Genomic DNA, 19,485 nt, shown 5'->3' on the forward strand with positions numbered 1-19,485 from the left:
CAAAATTAATCTTCCTATCTAAGCGTCACGTTCAAAACAGTCCATTGGAGAAGTTCACCATACCTGTACATGAAGGGAGCTACCGTGGCAGTGTTCGGGTGGCTGTATTGCTGTTGGGGATGAGGTAGCTGAACACTCACAGTATTGCTCCCTGTGGTGTGTGTCGTCGCGGCGGTTCCGTTGACAGCTTGGCTGCTGCTGCTGCTGTTGAGGCCTACGCCTTTTCCTTCCGAAGAGGCTAGGCTGGACGAGGAGCTGGAATGCCTGCTGTCCAGCTGAGACTTCTGATGAGAGAGCCCCGAGCCGGCTTTCCCGCTGCGGCTTCTCTCACCTTCCTTTGCAGGAACGGGGGCACTTGAGGATTTCCCTGTGGTGTTTTTCATTCCTGGTTTTGGTATTCCACTGTGCGAAGGGGCAGAGGTTTCCTTCTTGGCACTATTCAGCTTTCCTCCTTTAGGGATAAAGCTTGCGATCTTGGAGGACTTTTTTGGCATCTCTGTTGTTGCTAGTGCTGTCTGTTCTTCTTTTGGTTCCTCTTTCACGTCCAGCTTTTCAGTGACAGATGTTCTCTTTGCAATGTCTTTACTTTTATCCTTTTCTTTCTCTTTCTGTTTCTCTTTATCCTTCTCATTGCCCTTTGGAGAACTTTTCTTATTAGTTAGTGCCCTGCTAAAAGTCCTTTGTGCAATTCCCTTGAGTGCAATTTTGGGACTACTGGACATCGACCCCGGATTGTTCACATTCTGATTCGCGGCATCAATTTCTTCGCTTTCCTCAAAGCTGAGAAGTGCCTCTAGCTTTTCACAACTGTTGTCCCGAGACCCCGGACACTCGAGCGTTGTCCCTCCTGCTTTGGAGCCTCCTTTGCTATTGAAGAGTTTTAATTTTTCAAGCATGGATTTTTGACCGTTGGGAGTTGTTTTGGCAATTTCCAACGGTGGCTTTGGAGGCTCCGATACGGGCTGCTTTACGGATAACATGGAAGACGTAGCTGTGTGCTTAGCACTAAGGGACTTGCTGCGCCAAGGCTTAATAGCAGAGCTGGGCTGAGGGATGGCTGATGAGTTATTGCAACTAACAGTACCGCTGCAGCTTTGAACTGAGGATGAGACATTTTCATTCATTCCTGTGGGCTGGGAGGCTGTACTGTCTGCAGGATCTGGAAAAAAACCAAAAAACAACCCAAAAAACCAACACAGTAGTACCTGATATTATAGCTAGTCTGAGATTCTTTCTGTAATGAACCATTAGGAACTTTACACTAACAACATGAAAAAGATAGACACATAGCACTAATCTCAACATCAGTATCACTTAAAGAAAATAAAAGCCAGTTTTCTTTTCCTACCCAGCAGAACAGCAATGAGCTCCTACTATGTAATTTACATTTACTTGCTGTTTCAAGGAAGAAAAAAAAAAAAAGAGCCTCCTCCAATTCAAACCAAAATGTGTTTTGCAATCTGTTCTCCCTTATTAAGTTCATAATACTTTTTCATTAGCAAAAACACAGCACTATTTTCTAACTAAGGGTTCCCTCTGCTTTTGGCAAAATATTTGCTGTCCAAGTTTGATTCTTAGAAAAACCTCAAACATATTAAAAAAGTGCAAGAGTAAGGAAAAAATTCCGTTATTGGGGGGGCATGGGGGGATGAGATCTTCATATGCAAAAGGTAGAAGAGAACTCCATGTACAAAAATAAAACAAATTGTGTCCTTATGCGATGAAACTAAATGAAGTATTACCACATATCTTAATCCAGCTGTAAGAGAAACCAGTGCAGTAACTGTACAGCCCTCCTCCCTCAGAGAAAGCAAATCTTTTATTTATTTAGTTCCTTTTAATGTTATTTGTTCTTGTTAAGAAATTAGTTGAGAGCTTAAAGAGAGCTTGAAAAATCACACTCACCTACCAGTGGCCACTTCTCCTCTGAAGTTTCTCTTTGCAGAGTTTCCTTTCTGGAGACGTTACTCTCTCAATTATCACAAATATGTTTTCTGTTAAACTGCTCATGTTTCCAATTAACTTTTGTCATCTATGTCTGTTCGCCTGCCCAGCAGCCTGCTGGGGATTAACGGCTCTTACCTATATTTCCCTGCCCTCTAGCAATAAAGTAAACTGTGTATAGAGCTGCATTTTTTTAATTCAAAAATCAACAGCGGTTAAGAGCGTGCGTTTTCGGCAGCAGAAGCAGCCCTGTGAATTCAGCCCTGTAAATCATGAGCCGCTGCAACCACACAGGGACTGTTTTACTTCACTTTCAGCTGCTCAGTGAAGATACGGCTCTGTTAACCTCCCTCCTCTGATCCAAACCAGATCTACTCAAGATTTGAAGCACATACATCTTCCTGACTTAGCGCAGAATCGGGTTTCTAAGAGTATTAAAGACTCCCTAATAATAAACTCAGTCATTTCACGTGGTTATGGACAAAGTGGGGTAGCAGGAATTAATGATACTTTTAAAAATATTACTGAAGTCAGAAGATTTCCAGGACTCTGTTATTAACCAGTAACTATTATATTGGCCGGTTTTGCTAGTCCTTTTCCTATGGCAAACTACCCACATGGAGATGGAAGGAAGCAAGAGCCGGATTACAGACACAGAAAGGAGTTGTACTTCTTTTAAGCTAGTGCCAGCCTGCTGACTTCCAGGGCATTACTCCTGGTTTACTCTAGTACAGAAGGGAAATGAAGCCATCAAATGTCCCAAACAGCAATGCCACCTGGTCCTATAGTTGCTCTGCTCAAGCCTGCTAAATTCAATCCGATGGGTTAAGGAGAACTAAGAAGCGATAGTGTAGGAGTCGCAGTGACTCCCAGTGCAAGGGAGAGCAGTGACCCACCATCACAGCGCTCTGCCTGCAGACAGGAGAGGAAGGAAGGTCACAACTACTTCAGAAGCTGTTGGAAATGTTACTCCCTCTGCTTTCAAAAGCTGTGCACCATTGCTTTTGTCTTCATGCCTCTTACCATACGCTGCTGCTTTGTTATTATTTTTATTTCCTGAAGTCCTCCTACCCATTAAAGTCTACTTCCCATTGCAACACTGCACCATGCTCCTTTTGTAAACCCAGAACAAGCAAGCCATTGTCTCAGCCTGCCTTCCACAGAAGACGCCCAAGCAATGTAACGAAAGCTTCATGAAACTCCCAATTGTGCGTCATTTACAATTAATTTGTTTAGCTTCTTTTAAAAAAATAATAATTACCCACCTCAGTATTGGGATACTTCTGCAGAAACTGGAGATCCACAGTACTTCCAACACTAAGTTCCTACGCCAAATGCTTTCTGGCCTAATCACGCTAAAAAAAAAAATCTCAGCACAAAGCATACCCATGCCCATAAATCATCAGTCATCTGTGATTCATGAACATGCCTACGACGAATTTACAACTGGATCCAGGGATGATCCTAATGTACTAATCAATATGGGCAGGGAACGTTTTATTTTCTGAGAAAAACTGAGTTGCAGGGAGTAACGGGACTGGGACAATATAAGGGTGACAAACTGAAAATTACTGGTAAGGGATCCATCTACATAGTGGTGCTTATTGCTTTACGTACATATAGGGAAGGCAGAATGAAGTGGGTGAAGAGCTGGTTGCACACTCAGGTAGTACAACATATGCGGCAACACAAACCCAGCTCGGGGTGAAACGGTGTTCAGTCAGAGCACGCAGCCAACTGAACAGACTTGGAAAAGAAATCTGTGTTCTTCTCATAAAGGTTCTTAACAACAGTTTGAAAAAATACAGGCAACGTGTATCGGTATGAACAATGCCATCCTGCATTCACCAGAACTCAGAGCCTAGGCAGAGTCCTCGCGTGAGCTGCGACCCACAGGCTGAGGCACACGCCTGAGATAAGAGTTACCCGAGTACCAGGCTGCGGTCCATAACCTAGCTGTAAAGTCTGACTCCATCCCAAACACTGAGCTAGCTGTTAACACGCTGTAGATCAGCCGTGGGAGCAGAAACCGGAGGCAACCCACATCAAAACATGCTTCCTATGAGCTCTACAATGTTTCCCTGGAAGTGAATGGAAGGTGTCGGTTCATTTGGGACGTCAACTTCATCCTAACAGCCCAGGTGAGTGCTCCAGTCCACGGACTTTTGAGGAAAAGGCTTTGCTTGCATCAAGTGAAATAGCTTTTTTTATTATCAAGCATTTCTCAAAATTTATTTCCCAACAAAATCCAGAACTCTTTCATTTCTCCTTTCTCTGAATGTTTTCAGGAATTTTTTTTTTTTTTTTTAATTCTGTTTGGTCACTGACCAAAATACACTTTTTTTGTTTGCTTGCTTTTAAACACAGCATTTGCTTTGTCCCCAACTCTCCCACATACACCCTCCTATTTGGAACTTAACTGTGCTTCCGTTGCCAGTGGCGTAGGATGAGTACAATGTAACTCCATTTGCAGAGTTGCTCCTCATTTACAGACATGTCAGAGAAATCAGAGTTAGGACAACAATACTACAACTGTAACATTTAAAAAAATGAATATATGGGGACGTTAGCATAATTTTCAGAGTCTCTACTTAACATTTTCCAGGAAGTAAATTCTACGAATGTCAGATGGTACACATCCGATATCAATGAAAAATATTTAGAAACTCTTAAATATACACGTTAAGCTTTGGGAAAGGAAAGAAGATACTTTCTTATACAAGTACAGTGGATTTTGATTCATACTCAGGTCAAATACAGTGAAACTGGAAATTCCAAGTCCTCAAGTTTTTGTTACATTGCACCATGCAAAGTTAACGCAAGAAATAAAAAGCTCACCATAAAACACACTCATGAAAAATGGCCTCAGCTTAAGAAAACTTCTGTCTTTTTAAGATTCTCTGTTTCTTTCTTACAAACAAGTCTGCTGGCTCTTACTCCTCAGACCAGTCTTGGTAAACGAAAAGGGTTCTGCTGCCAGAATGTAGATTCAAATACTAGGTTTCCTAATGAAGCAGTAACATCAATATGTGGATAACGCATCAGCATGCAAAGGGGGAAGTTTTATTCAGCATAGCATAGGCCCTTCTTTCATGAAAAGGAGAGCAGGTTTCATGCATTCAATTAATAAGCTTATTATTGCCCATGTGTTCCTTTGTGAGGGAGATATTTTCTTTCTTCAGCAACCTGCATTAACTAAAACTGATGATAAAAGAAATGTTTTCAAACCCAAGCTACAGTCTACAATAAATAATGATCGCTTTCCTCTTTTCAAAGTCAAATCTTGGCCTGAAATCTATTTTGTTCCTAGCGTTCCTGTTAAAAAAAGATGTTGGTGGTCTAGTTCCAATGCCAATACGCACTGTAGCATGGGTAAATCTGATTTCAACTGCTCCTGCAAAGTCTTAACTGCATCGGCAAACCTACCCATTTGTAATGAAAAAAAAAAAAAAAAAAGAGCCTGAAGGCTTATGATTTAATTCTTCCACTGAAGTCTTTGGGAGCTTACGTTATAATAAGGTCAGGAGAAAATATATGCAATTTCCCATCATTTGTCACGTTCACTCTAAGCAAGTGGACTTTGATTTTCTATAACTGAAAACTTTCAAAAACAATCATTATAAGCATGAAAGGCAACACAAAGACAAAGGATGTTCTCATAGTTACTTCTCCTTAGGAAGGTCAAGAACTTAACAGCATTTTTATTCATTTTAGAATGAACAAGCTGTCATTTTTTATTTCACAGCTATGGGAAAAATAAGAAGTTCTCATAAAGAGAAATATCTTTTATTCCAGCCCACAGATTAGATAACCGAGCTAAAAGCAAATCCGCAACCAAATTCTAATTTAGGAAGTAAAAGCAAATCTGCTCTATGACATTACAGTGTCAGAACTGCAGAAACCAGTGTGGCAGTTTCATCATTTCCCATCTAGAGGAATAACTGGTGAGTCTTGACCCTTCCCATCCACCCACCAGAAGACTCTCCTTCAAACTACTACAAATAAGAGTCCTACAGAGAAAAGCTTTTTAGCTGAGCTATTCTCTTCCTTCAGTAATGATTTATCGTGTTCAGAAAACCCCTGAAGTATGGAAATGCCTGCCTTTCTGCCAGGAGCTGACTATAAAAATCACGATCTTTCCATAATCCAAACCACAAGCAGGTAGAGCAGAACGGTCCCAACAAGAGCAACCTGGCACACAGCCCTTCCTCAAAATAAGCACAATTCTTCTGGCCCACGGAAGTTTCTACTTTGATTGTAACGCTGTTGACCGGAGAGAACTACAGCTGGGTGGAAGGGACTGGCTGATTTACTGGCTCCGGGTGGGCAAAAGGCATGGCCTCCACCCGCACGATGACCAAAGCTTTGTGTTGTCTCTTCTACTCAGGACCACAACAAAAAGCAACAAAAACGTTTTCTTAAAGCAGAGGTTGCCAGATAGGGAAATTCTGCGTAACCTGAGAAAAGCCCGAATAGGAAACATTTTGCTTTGCTGAGGACAAAAACTTCACCAAGCTGAGCAGAATCGGTTCCTTCAACTTAAATCCCCTGGCTTTCCCTTTAGGGGTGATTTAATTTGTTCTAACACAAGACAAAAATTACCTTTACTCCTTGTTATTTTTCTTTCCTTCCATCGTATCTACTTCTTCAATCCCGGTGCTGTAAACTCTGTAGCTTCAATAGCAGTTCCATGTATTCACACAGATGGGTTGTACCTCTGAAAACCCGTACCGAAGCCCGTGGATATGTCAGTAACCCAACTTCCACATTTCTGTAAAGTGCCCTTTGTTCACACAGAGCTCCAGTATATGGAACAACAGTTCTGCTGTTGACCGGTTTACGTCGCCAAGACTTAGTGTTTTTGCTGAGGTGACGGGAAATAAAACTGGACCACAGGCGATCCTTTTCTCATTGTCTTGACATAACTGACTAAGACACTTGAATTCCTTGTTGTTTTTGTTTAGTTACTGTAAAATTCAAAATGCTGTCCACATGACTGCCTAAGAAAGAGGTTGGAGGGACCTCTATCGACCACATACCGGTTAGATGATCATAAAAGTAATGAAACCAAGTTTACTGTGCCATTCAAAACAAGTCACACTCTCCATTTAATACTAGACAAATACCATTCTTGTTCATTAGTGTCCATTTTCTTCTCATTATTTGTACAATCAAATCCCCCAAGATTTCTTGTAACAGAGTTATTCAAAGCATTAATGAATTCCAGGCAGGCAGCTGTTACGGAGTCTTTCATTAGATTTTATACATAGCTGGAGTGGACAATATGTCCACTTAGCAGTCTTGATCTAACACATCTCTCCTACAGGTAGGTTATATGAAATACGCCATATACACGTTAGTGGTCTGAGAATTGCACTTAGGGAATATTGTCCATTGGCCTATTTTGATTGTTAGTAGTGGCTGCAATCTGGGCACGGAATGACCATGGAGGTAGAAATGGAGGCAGATTTTTACCAGCGAAGGGACAGGCAATAAGAAAAAATACCTAAGAAAACTCCCATTGATCAGTCAATACACCAAGCTCCGCTACTTTTTAACTCAGAAATGTCTTGCTCTGCTCAGTGAGAATTCATACAACTGTTCAGCTGTAAACAGCACAGTGGTGAATACCAATGCATTCTCAAACATGGATAACCTATCTTTAAACAGAGGAGTCGAATCAAACCAGATAGAAATACCAATACTTTACCATCATCTATATTTACACCTATATATGAACACATAAATATGCAGAAATCTGTTACATTTTTATATTAAAAACAGCTGACAGACACGTATTACTTTTTATACTGGGGTCTTCTTCATTTCCTCTCTCTGGTCAATGAAACTACTCTACAATCTGCAGCAGCAGATCTTTCAAACCAGGCCAACGCACAGGTAATGATCTACTATTCAGGACAGTAATGAAGGGTTGGGCCACGGCTTTCTGCTCGTCAGCCACTTCAGAGGTGGTGGCAGTTCTCTGGCACCAGTCACAGATTCTTTAGGTATATTTGGTTATGGACGAGGAACAGGCAAAAGGCTCAGTATAGTAGAGAAGCCACAAATGGAAGGGACCAGAGAGGCTGGACGATGCTCTTACCCAGGGAGAAGAGGCTTCTACAGGTGTGGTAGAAACGTGCTGGCACTTACAGAAGTCTGGGACGTAGCACCACTGCTGTTTACTTTCCTATGATTTAACAGTGAACTGTCGTTTCCATAGCTGTTCTTCTGGCACACAATTCACCCAGCAATAAATTTACAAGAAATTGTAAATATTTATTTTAAAAGGAAACATCTAGGAGCTGCAAACGCCAAGAAACGCTGGCCCAGCTCTTCAGCTGGTATAAATTAACATGGTTCCATTGTCTCCAATGCAGCTACGCAGATGTACACTGGGCAAGAAGCTTCTTCTCAAGGTTACATTTTACTTCAAAGCCCAGGATTTTTATCCTCATGAACTATACAGTCAAGAACATGTCATCGGCTAATTTTTTTAGGTTGTTTTCCCAAAAACTTTATTTAAATACATTTTTGGCTTGTTTTAGATATTCCTAAAGCTTATACCAACTATGGCAAAGTTCTGTGGTCTTGTAAAGCTTCACTTCAGCTGCAATTAAGCCTTCAGCCAGCCTTTGTTTAGGCAAAAGAGGACATATGTTTAAATGCCAAATTCAGCCAGTTGAACAGTTGTAAAATTAAGCACAAATATGATTTACTGCATACTCGTATCTTGTCCTATAAACGTCCCATACTGCTTGTTATATTCTGACATTCTTTAAGCTGTTTTATGGGCACACACCCAACATAAATATGTCGCTAAAGGTTCGCTAAGATGAGCCAACCTTCCAAAAAAATATATTTGATTAGAAAAGTAAAAGGATGAAATACACACCCAGTTAATTTAAAGATAATTATCGGTAGCGCGCAGAATTCATGCATTGAAAGATCAATTGCCCGAAGATGAGTATTTTGTTTGACACTAATGACTCTCATGAGGGTCACCTTATGACATAAGCCAGTAACCTTATGTTTGGGGAATACAGAGGCATTAATACATTTGGTAAATTGGAGAAACAGACTGAGTCCATAAGATTACATTCATTGAAGTTGACTGAAAAGTTCTGTGCTTAGAAAGGAGAAATTGAAAGCCTAAATCTAAAACGTCAAACAATCAGCTATGCAGCAGTACTGCAGAAAAGAAATAGGACTTACAGTAGGCCACAGTTGCACACCTCTATAATGTGACACTAAGGAAAAACTAACGTCATTCAGGAATGTATTATGAGTATCATATATAAGACGGAGAACGTAATTATCCCGTCCTACTCAGCGCTAGAGTAAGGCATCAGGTAGAGCGCTGCGTCTAGCCCCAGCACCCCTCTAAGAGAGACTGACAGACTGGAGAGAGGCCAGAAGAGATCATCAAGACATACAAGAGATTTATCACAAAGAACCTATGAGAAGAAGGTTGAAATAGTAGAGATTGTTTAGTCTAGAAGAGAGAGGACTGAGGGGAGACATTGTAAGCCTTCAAATATATGAAGACTATTATAAACAGGACAGAGATCAAGGAAGGGCAACAACGTGCTTAATTTTTAGCCAAGAAGAATCCTGGTTTTATATTTTTTTAAAAAAGCTAGCTTTAAGACCAAACGGACACTGGAAGGGATACACTTAAGGAGATCGTCAAGTCCCTGTCATGGGACATTTCAGAACAGACTAGCAAACACCTCTCAAGTATAGGTACAGTTGATTTTGCTTCAGAGTTGGAGCACAGACTCCCCTGGTTATTTACAGATGCAATTCTATAAATATATAATGTATGCTGCAAACATCGTAATTTTAAACACAGTTCTTTAAACAGAGTTAAAACCAGAAGGCATATCTACACTGCAAAGTTATGATTCAAATTTGTGTAAGGATTTCAGAAGTAGATTTAGACTAAGGGACAAACAAAAACCTAGACATTCTCCCAGGAAGAAAACACAAACCAAACCACCAAGTTCTCAGGGTATCTTTCAGATTATCCACACTCCTTCCTTTCTCTCTCTGTTTTTATTTTTTCTCTTGCCACACCAAATTCATGATCTCTGTACTATATTCAAGGCAAAATAAATCATACTGAACATTTGGTAAATACCTTCAATACAATTTATATTTAGAAAACTGGATAGGGTTATTCCAGCATCTGCTTTTTGGTAGTGCGTACAGCAGAACGACAGAAAATACCAACTACTCTGGTTATGGATTTGTCAAGACAAATTATGTGAACTTATTCTACCATCAGTCTGACTTACAGAGAAAAAGGTCAGTCAGTAAAAACAGAGAGCACCTCTCGACTGCCAGCACAGGTGGGCACACAGGCAGCATCCTAAACACTAAGCAGAATATGCTGTTTGCTTCATACCCGACCTAGATGAAACACTTGTGCATTTTTAAAGGATGGAATGACTGAAATTTATGAAATGATCATACTCTCACTTTGTTGAGCCAATCACATTTATTTCCCAGTGAAAATCTGGAAGTGTGGGTAAATTGGTTTCAAACGTTATGGACTTATGCCTCTTTAAAATATAAAACCTTTTCCACTTCTGCAGTCCTTTTAATCTTAGTGACTTTTGCACAGTCTTACCAAGTCAACACTTCAAAAGTAAACACTGGATTAATTACATTTTCTGAAGAAAGAGAAACCTAAAAAGAAAACTAAAACCGAGATGGATATAGAACAGGAGGGAAAGTAACTGCTTCAAGAAGTCAAATGAAGGAATTTTTTTCTAAATCTATACAGACACAATTTTCAGTCATGAAGAAAGTTATAACTGCCAAAAAAATTATCTTTAACTTACTGCTATCTGTTGCATGAGCCAACTGTTTCATTCTATAAAATCACTTCCCAGCTTTCTGACATCCATACACTGTTCATCGATAAGGAGAGGAATCTTTCCATTTCAGGAACTCCACTTATTTATGCTAGTCTCTAGTGAACTGTTAAATCTTTCTGCTGCTCCTGGTTTCAAAAGCCTTCCTCACTCCAGCTCTCCCTCGCCCTCTCTCAGCAGCCTCACAGAGCTGGGCTCAGTGCTAGTCCATCGGCACAGTTAAAACCAATTTCAGTGATGATATGGCAGTTTGTACTAAAAGGGTCAATGCCTTTTCAGTATCAGCCGAAGTATATCAGAGTCCTCAGTCGGAAGTCACAGCAGCATACTGCCTATAAAGGACATTGGTCGAGATACCAGGCTTAATTTCACATTTCTGTCTTATTTAGCAACATGCCTGTGTGCCACCAGATGTTGCAGTGACCGACTCAACAGGGAGCCCTGTAAAAACAGGGGGTCCTCCCAGTCGCAAATTAACTATGTGGGTTTGTGTTAACTCTCTCTTCTATGAGATACCACGCACCTGACTACTTCAGGACTATTTAGTCTTTGATTAGTAAAAGATGTCACTCAAAATGCTAAGACTTATTATAACAACTGTTATATATACACACACACATATATAATAATTTTTATATATATATATAACAACTGTTAGAATATGTTGTTATATTGTTGGTAGCTCATAGAAGCTACCAATGACTTTTTAAACAGACCAGGAGGACATCACAAGAGGTTTTCAGATTGGTTTACAGAAAGCATCCCCTCTGGGCTCTCTGAAAAGCACCCTTTGTTACTTCAAAATAGTTTCTGAACATGAGAGTAATCAACCACAGACCCTGACGAACCTCAAAACCTGGAGTTATTCAGTACAACACCAATAAAAGAACTTCCCTCGGTGCTTAAAAACCAAGAAGTTGAACAGCACAGGCTCTGCAGTAAGCCACCTGCAAGACCAAATCTAAAGGTCCTGCTTTTATTTTAACTCTTCTTATTCAGTCAAACCATCCTGCCTAATAACTCCTCTTGCCTGATTACTAAAATGGACAAAACCACAGAGGACAACTGCTATTTTAGGCCCAAAAAGATTGATTTACCAACACCGTAGTGTTGTTATTTTCTCCTACAGCTGGATGAAAATTTTATAAGGTGGTTGCGGGCTGTAGATACAAATCGAGCTGGTATGAATTGGGGACAATAACATTTGCTTATTCCAAGTTTTTTCTTCCAGAGGACAACAGCAATTTGAAATGAGTTCACATCAGCCCAGGTTGGTCATTAACACGCCCAGCACTGAAATGTTCACACCGTAGCTGACAACTTGATCATCACCAAATATAAACAGCTACTGGTTTTGTTTGCTTTAAATATAACACTTGTTATCCTGATCATCTCAACCATTAAATATCGAAAGGAATGGCTTTTTCTTTGGCCAGGAAAAGGGGAAGACGAGGCGGCACTGAGCACCGGAATAGGCTGGCCATATATATAGCTTCCACTCGGAAGAGACTGACTGCTCAGCCATCCCAGTAACCTTCTGCCAGCCCTGAGTCAAGCTGGCTCAATGCCACGGGAATTGAACCCGATGTCTCAGCTCCCCTGCCACAGCTGTCATGATAACTATCCCTGTACCTGCAGCCAGAAAAAGCCTTCGCTTTCACATTCAGGCTTCTACACAGAACGCTACTATAAACGGTTTTTTTTTAAAAAAAAAAAGTTAACTCTCCAACAGGTATTTCTATCATGCTTTACAAGTCTCAGAGCTCTTTATTCACCTTTTTTTTTTTAAATTCTTATACTATTATTTGGCACAAAGGCAAAAGCCTGGGTTTTGTCTCGGTTTATTAATTTATTTGGGGTGGAAAAACTGCATGAGGTTAAACAGAACATAAGGATTCCAGTGAGGAAGCTTGTGCAACATCACTTGACCATCCTGTACTTGGTACAAGAGCCAAACCCAGCCATTCAGAACATCAAGTATTTAATCTGATTTTATGTGCAGTTACAGGAGAAGGCTTGTCCTCCATTTTCATGTGCTTAAATGAAAGATTTTTCATTTAAGAAAACTACTAGGATCATCTGAGTTGATCTTAAAGATAATGTGGTTCTAAGAATTTCACTCAGTAATTTCTGAGCCCAAACTGTAACCTCTGTCTGAACATCAGCTCTGGGAAAATACTAAATTTTGACTCATTATGTCCGATTTAATCTCTTTCAATGGCTAATCATCCTCATTCTTAAAATTTCTATCCAGTTTGTGGTCTGAATTGGGCTAATTTCAAATTCCAAACAAATGGATACTCGTACGCTATCTATTGAGGCAATAAAGAATCCTTATTACTATAAATGTCACTACCTACAGGTATCTTGTAGATAACAAGGAACTAACCTTTCTTTTAGACAAAGAACATAAATTAACCTTTTAAATATCTAACTGCAAAGGAGTTTTTCCAAACCTCTAATTATGCAGTGCTCTTCTCTATGTTTTATCAGCATCCCTCTTTTTCAAAGCCCATTTGAATACTGCTGAAAATTTTAGCTTTCAAGATATTACCTACAAGAATTCTGAGTTTTGATCTCATTATGCACATTTCTTGCCTTGCCCCTCATAAGGATGAGGTTTTTTCTCTGTATTTCTAAAGTAGCATTTTAAAATTGAATCTGAGGGTTTGACATAATTCAAATATGCCACTTTTAAACGACCGTAAGCGACAATAAGCTCAAGACAAGCTCAGTATCGCATAGAACCAAGCCATAACAGTGTATTCACACGTACTTTTTGTATCAATGCAGGATTTAATATGAAACATTTGAGTCATTAGGAGGAGAAATTTCAAGCAGTTCAGTTCCAGATTTAGGATTTTCTACTCTTTACGTAAGAGGACATTTAAATAAATAAACATGGATTTCACAGTAAAGTTGACATGAAAAACTGTGGTTTGCATCAACTTCAGTGAAATAAAAGATTACCTTGTAAACCGACTCTGGACAAATACAGTCTTTTTTTTTTTTTTTAATTGACGTCTGCTATCTAATTCAGACAACAGGAACGTACAAGCACCCTAGAGAATCCCCCAGTGGCCTTCTGAGCAGTGCACCTCCAGCAATCAGTGCCACATGGATTCTCGTACATCTAGTTGTGAAAATCTCATTGCAGCTATATAGATTTAACTTTGAAGAGTTGTTCCTACTAAAGCTATGACAAGATATGCCATGCCCTCTTGAACTGTACTGATAAATATAACTGCTTACATATAAAGTGCACACATTTTTAGCACACATTTGTCATATGTAACCATACACCAATAAGACTGATTTGCTCAGCAAAATGAAGGTTACATTTCCTTGCTAATATTTTACTTACTTGGTAGTCATTCCTGTTTTGATAACACTGAGTTAAAAAGTTATAGGAAAGAAATTACTTAACTGTCCTTTGAAATACCTTAATATCTCTTCCTATTTAACTAGTCTATACTTAATAAAAAATTTAAAAAGAAATAACATTTAAAGGTATCAAAGCGTGGTAATTTTATACCTGCCAGAGCTCAGAGCTGGACTCAAGTAATATTAGCCCCTTACTGCTGGCTCCATACAGGTCTGATTCATGCAAAATTGTCGTTGCAATGAGACCCTGTCTCTTTGGGATCTGCAGGTCCCCGTACTTCCCTCTGTCTCTATGCCACCCCCTGGACTGGAAGTATTTCAGCTCTATCAGCAGAGTAAATATGCCTGTAATGGGTATAACGTGGACTGCTTTGAGTATCACTGCATCACATCGCAATACACGCAGCTTTGTACAACAACAGACCAGAACTGAGCATCAACACAGGAGAAGGGAAAACATGGAACATTTAAATAAGGCAGGCATGTAGGACACTTTAAAAATATTAGAGATTTTTCTTAACGGGTAGAACTATCAGTCCTGAAACACACTTCAATTCTGCTTTGCCTTTCCCCCCTGCCCCCCAGAGTCCCTTAAATAAATCACTGATAACTGTTTAGTCAATGTCTAGTATACTTTTAACACTCTAAGAAACTGACCTTATATTGAAATTGTAGAAATCATAGAACAGTCTAGGAAGAACCTCTGGAGATCATTCCTTCCAACCTTCAGTTGAAAGCAGGGCCTTAGATGAGGTTATCCAGGGCTCCATCAAGGCAAGTCCTGAATACCTCCAGCAAGGGAGATTGCACCAATTCTCTGGACAAACTTCTCCAATGCTTAATTCTTCTCATAGCGAAGAATTTTATTCCTATTGCCAGACAGAAATTCACCTAAAGGAACTTGTGCCCATCACCTCTTGTCTTCTCGCCATGCATCCTTGTGAATACAGTGACTACCATTTACATATTAAAAGACAGTGATTAAATATATACTGCGTTCCAAGTTAAAAGGGATTACCCAAAATCTGAAGGAAATAAATGAAAAGGAGCATCAACCAGAGGAGCACACACTTTTCTTACTCTCCTGCCTGTATGCTATATCCATACCTGGAAATCGAGACAGGTTATAGCTGAGTCAGCAGGATCTCGTTTCAGAACCCGCTCATGAGACTTGTATCGAGCAAGTTTGCAAGAACGCTGCTGTTAAAACAGTTATTTATCTCATCTGAGTGCATGAATCTGTATGCATCTATTTTTTTTCTAATACTACCTATTTAAGAAAAAAATGACATTATTAGCACTGCCTTCTTCATAAATCTGAATAATAAGCATTTCCTTTGATCTCATGTGGAAATGGTCAAAATCTGGTAGTGCTTTTTGCTGCTGACATTTTACCTAACATTCAATCCAAAGGAAGAGTGTCATTTTTCCCACAGACTTCTACTGCCCTCTGTAGGATTATTTTAAATAAAATACTAGGAACAAAGTAGAAGAAAAAACTAAACAGAAAGCATGTAAGCCTGTCACATTACTGCATCACTTCATAAACATACCGGAGACAGCATATGAAGTTGACGTTTCCTATAGCTTCATAAGGTTAGGGATTTGATAGGCTGTGGATGCAGATCAGGAAGTAATAAACAGAATATTCCCATACAATGTTACCAGATTTTTGAGACTGCAAAATGAAAACTGAGTGCCTGAAGATCAGTGAAGACAGGGGATATATGAGGGTGTATGGAAGTAGTCAAAACTACCCACCATTTTTCAGAACTGCAGGCTGCTTTCAAAGCATGTCTCAAAAGACTCTCAGCGTGTAGCTAAGCAAAACACTGAAAAAAATTCATGAGAGAATCTACTGTATCAAAGTCTTTACTGAAGTCGTATGCTTTAATATTTAAGTTTCATTCTTGACACTACCTACGACACAGTTCTGCTCCTTCTTGCCATGGACAAAAAACCAGATTTCTTTATTCTAAATTACACATGCAAAGAAAATTTTGGTTATTTTTTATTTGGTGATCATATTAGACAATTAGAAGGATATGGTAACGTGGAGCCTCAAGATAACTAGTAACTAATAATTTATATACAGGCATAGAAATGCAAAGCTCATTTGCCTCTTTACATTCCTTAGAAATGTTTTTGATAATTTAGATGAGTTCAGTAGTGATCTTGGGAGATGGCTGATGCTTTCCATGCTATACTACGCTTGCGGTGTTAAAGGATATTAAAGGACAAGAAAGTAAACCAAAGGTATACTTACATGTGCATAGGCTAAATAACTCTGACAATTCAGAAGTGAATTAAAAGGCTCCAATTGTATGAAGGAATTATGATGACATCAAAAATCACAAGCCTGAGTGGCTCATTATTTCCCCGCAATCCAAAAATGCAATTAGACTTTAATTGCATTTTTCTTAAGAAAAAAAGCCTGTAACAGCAATTACACACATTAAAATATGCTGCCTAGAATGCTACTGCAATTATAAATGGCTAAACACTGTGACAATAAATTAAAAAATGTACCATACCGTGTTACCATTTCATGACACGAGAAATGAGGGCACTGAAATTCCTGTAAGTTTGAAGGGAATTTCGCATATAAATTGTGGGGCTAACTCCAAAAAGCAAGTTAAACCTACCATGCTCTAACCTCAAAGAAGGTGTCCATAGGACTGAACTAGGTGTCTAAGGCATCCTTACTAGAGAAAACATATCCCTTCTCCACATCTTGAAACTGGTGTCAGACAGCACGCCAAGATTGAGAAAGCAAAATAAAATACTGAAGACACAACGTAAGTTGTGGGGAAGTGAGACTTGCATCTCTTTAAGCGTGCTCCTTTGCTGAGTACGTATGCATCTCAACAAACATGTGCATGCATCCAAGAATCTCATATTTTTATGCAACAGTGTAATTGTTTCCCATGTTACATAAATCCTTTCCCCAAGATTTCTAGAAAACCAGGGGTCTCATCATTAATTGACTAATGGAATCTTTCAAAAAATCTAGGTTATTTATTTTCCAGTAGCTAGCTAGTCATCCATGCTCCATTTACTATCCTTTTCATTTCTGATGTATTCTGTTTCAATTAATGCACTTTCATTGCCACAAGACACAGACGATTGACTAACAAGACAATTCACGTTTGGAGGGAAAGGCCACAGATTAATAAAAGCTGAAAATTACAACCTACTTTGTAAGAAATGATTCAAATGTACACTGAGGGCTACCTTCTATCACAAAGTGACCACTCGTGCCAAAACAGTCTGCCAAAACAGGCAGATTTCTCTTTCTCCCATTTCCTTCTCCAAAAACACGCAATGGGGCTAGTGCTGGGTAAAGAGATGAAAACTTACCAAGACTGGAACACAACATGGTCATGTAAGTCTCATTTCCTTTGGCAAAATACAGGATATGGTTCAGAAAACTTGAATTGTCTTAGCACTTTGACAATAAACTTTGTCTGGCAATGTTACTATTAACTTAAAATAAGCCAAAAATTTGTCAGACCAACTGCTTTTGTTTCTCATGGATGCAGACCAACTTTGTGTCATGATTGTATTTTTAAGTAAAGTTCAAGTTCAACTTACATAAGCCCTCATTATTTTTTTTTGAAGACCATAATTTATGACTGGAAATTTTGACCCGAGCAAAATTCTGAGTATTTAATGCAACTTGTGTAGGCTGTCAACCTAAAAACCAACCCTTTTTCTTTCAGTCATTTGTAACATTCATAGGAAGCAGATGATCTTGTATGCTTCTTCAGCAACTAGTTTATCTTTCTGAAGCGATGGGTTACAATGAGGAATGAGGGTTCATAGAACTGTCTGCCTAAAAGCAGTTGATATTTAAGTTACTCAATTGACAAATTATTGCTATATCTCTGTATGTGTGAAGACTTTTCTTTTTCCTTTCTTCTTTTTTTCTTTTTTTTTTTTCCTCTTATTTAGTAATCTTGGTAAACTGAGAAAAAGCCAAGATAGTTCAAGTTCTCTCTTCAATGCAGCCTAACAGCGTACCATCCATACGCAGGTAAGGATCATCTAGCTGACCAACACACACGTCAAGACGAGACACATCCCACCCTGCGTCTCCCCAGTCCAGTAGGTAGGGGACATGAGCAGAAGAGGGGAGTATCGACAAGGAGGAGACAGAGGGAGACGGGGGAGATATTACACAGGAAAAGTAGGTTTCATCGGTTCTACTGCTCATGCCGTAACTTGTCAGCTTGTTCTTTTAATTGAAAGCCAGATCTAATTCAGATTTAGAGAAGACTATTACATGCTGATGTTACAGTTAAATCATTACTGTTTACACAGTGTATGTTCTAAAATAGTAAGCATGGGTTTACCAAGGTAGTATGTTGCTAATTTATTAGCATATTATGCTTATATATTATAATATAATTATAATAATTATATTATCCAGCTGTGAATGTAATGTTTTTCTTATACAAGGTCTGATCAGGGTGATTCAGAATGTCCATGGAGGATGCTGAGGACCCTCCGTTGCCATCATCACAAGATGAGGTTTTGGGCTGTAATGGCTAGATGGGGGAATATTGAAAAATCTAATGACATGCAGTCATAGGACAAGTTTCTAGAGAAGGAAAAACACAATTTCCTGAAAAGAAACAAGCATGAGAACCACAGGCAAGTTGAACCAGACCAGTATTTTTCCCTCAAGCAAAATCCTCATTACTGTTAATAGAAGTCATGCACATACAACAAGGAGACTTGAGCCTAAAGGGCGCGACTGCCAAGTCACTGCAAGAAGATCGTACTGAAATCCAATGCTGATCTATCTTTGTAAGCGCAATGACTTTCTTAAGGATTCAGAATTAGCTGCCAGCCTACGCCAACAATTTGACCGTATCAGACTAGAGTGATTTGCTCAGTTCTCACCAGTCACATCCCCCAAAACTCCGCTGGTAAATGCTGCGTTATAGAGCTCAGAGCTACAAACTCAAGCTAATGAATGCTGTCGGATTACTGGCTTAGTGCATGGACACAAAGTCAGTCAACGTCATTCAAAAAAGCAGCTCTTCAGACAGAACAGGGTGCTTAGCATTTCTGATGCACTGCCACAGACACAGTTTCACTGCAACATTTATAAAACTATAACATGTTCCTGCCTTCAAACCCTACGCTATATGATTCTTGAAATTAGATTTAAATCATGTACTTTGGTAACTTAAAGGATCTTCCACAACAGTGGAGGAAAGGCAAGCAAATGGTACTATTTATCATATAAAAACACTGAAGAATTCTT

The 19,485-nt window shown here is 39.3% G+C and overlaps 1 protein-coding gene across 1 annotated transcript in view; it reads right to left on the bottom strand.

The window, feature by feature from the left end:
• NAV2 (neuron navigator 2) overlaps positions 1–19,485 on the bottom strand; it is a 242,657-nt gene that overhangs the window by 116,651 nt on the left and 106,521 nt on the right. The window contains 1 exon segment of the mRNA XM_009334531.1: positions 64–1,159. Within this exon segment, the coding sequence (XP_009332806.1) occupies positions 64–1,159 (1,096 nt within the window).

The sequence above is a fragment of the Pygoscelis adeliae genome, unplaced genomic scaffold, assembly GCF_000699105.1.
Source record: "Pygoscelis adeliae isolate BGI_AS28 unplaced genomic scaffold, ASM69910v1 Scaffold171, whole genome shotgun sequence".
In the NCBI taxonomy this organism is placed as follows: Eukaryota; Metazoa; Chordata; class Aves; order Sphenisciformes; family Spheniscidae; genus Pygoscelis; species Pygoscelis adeliae.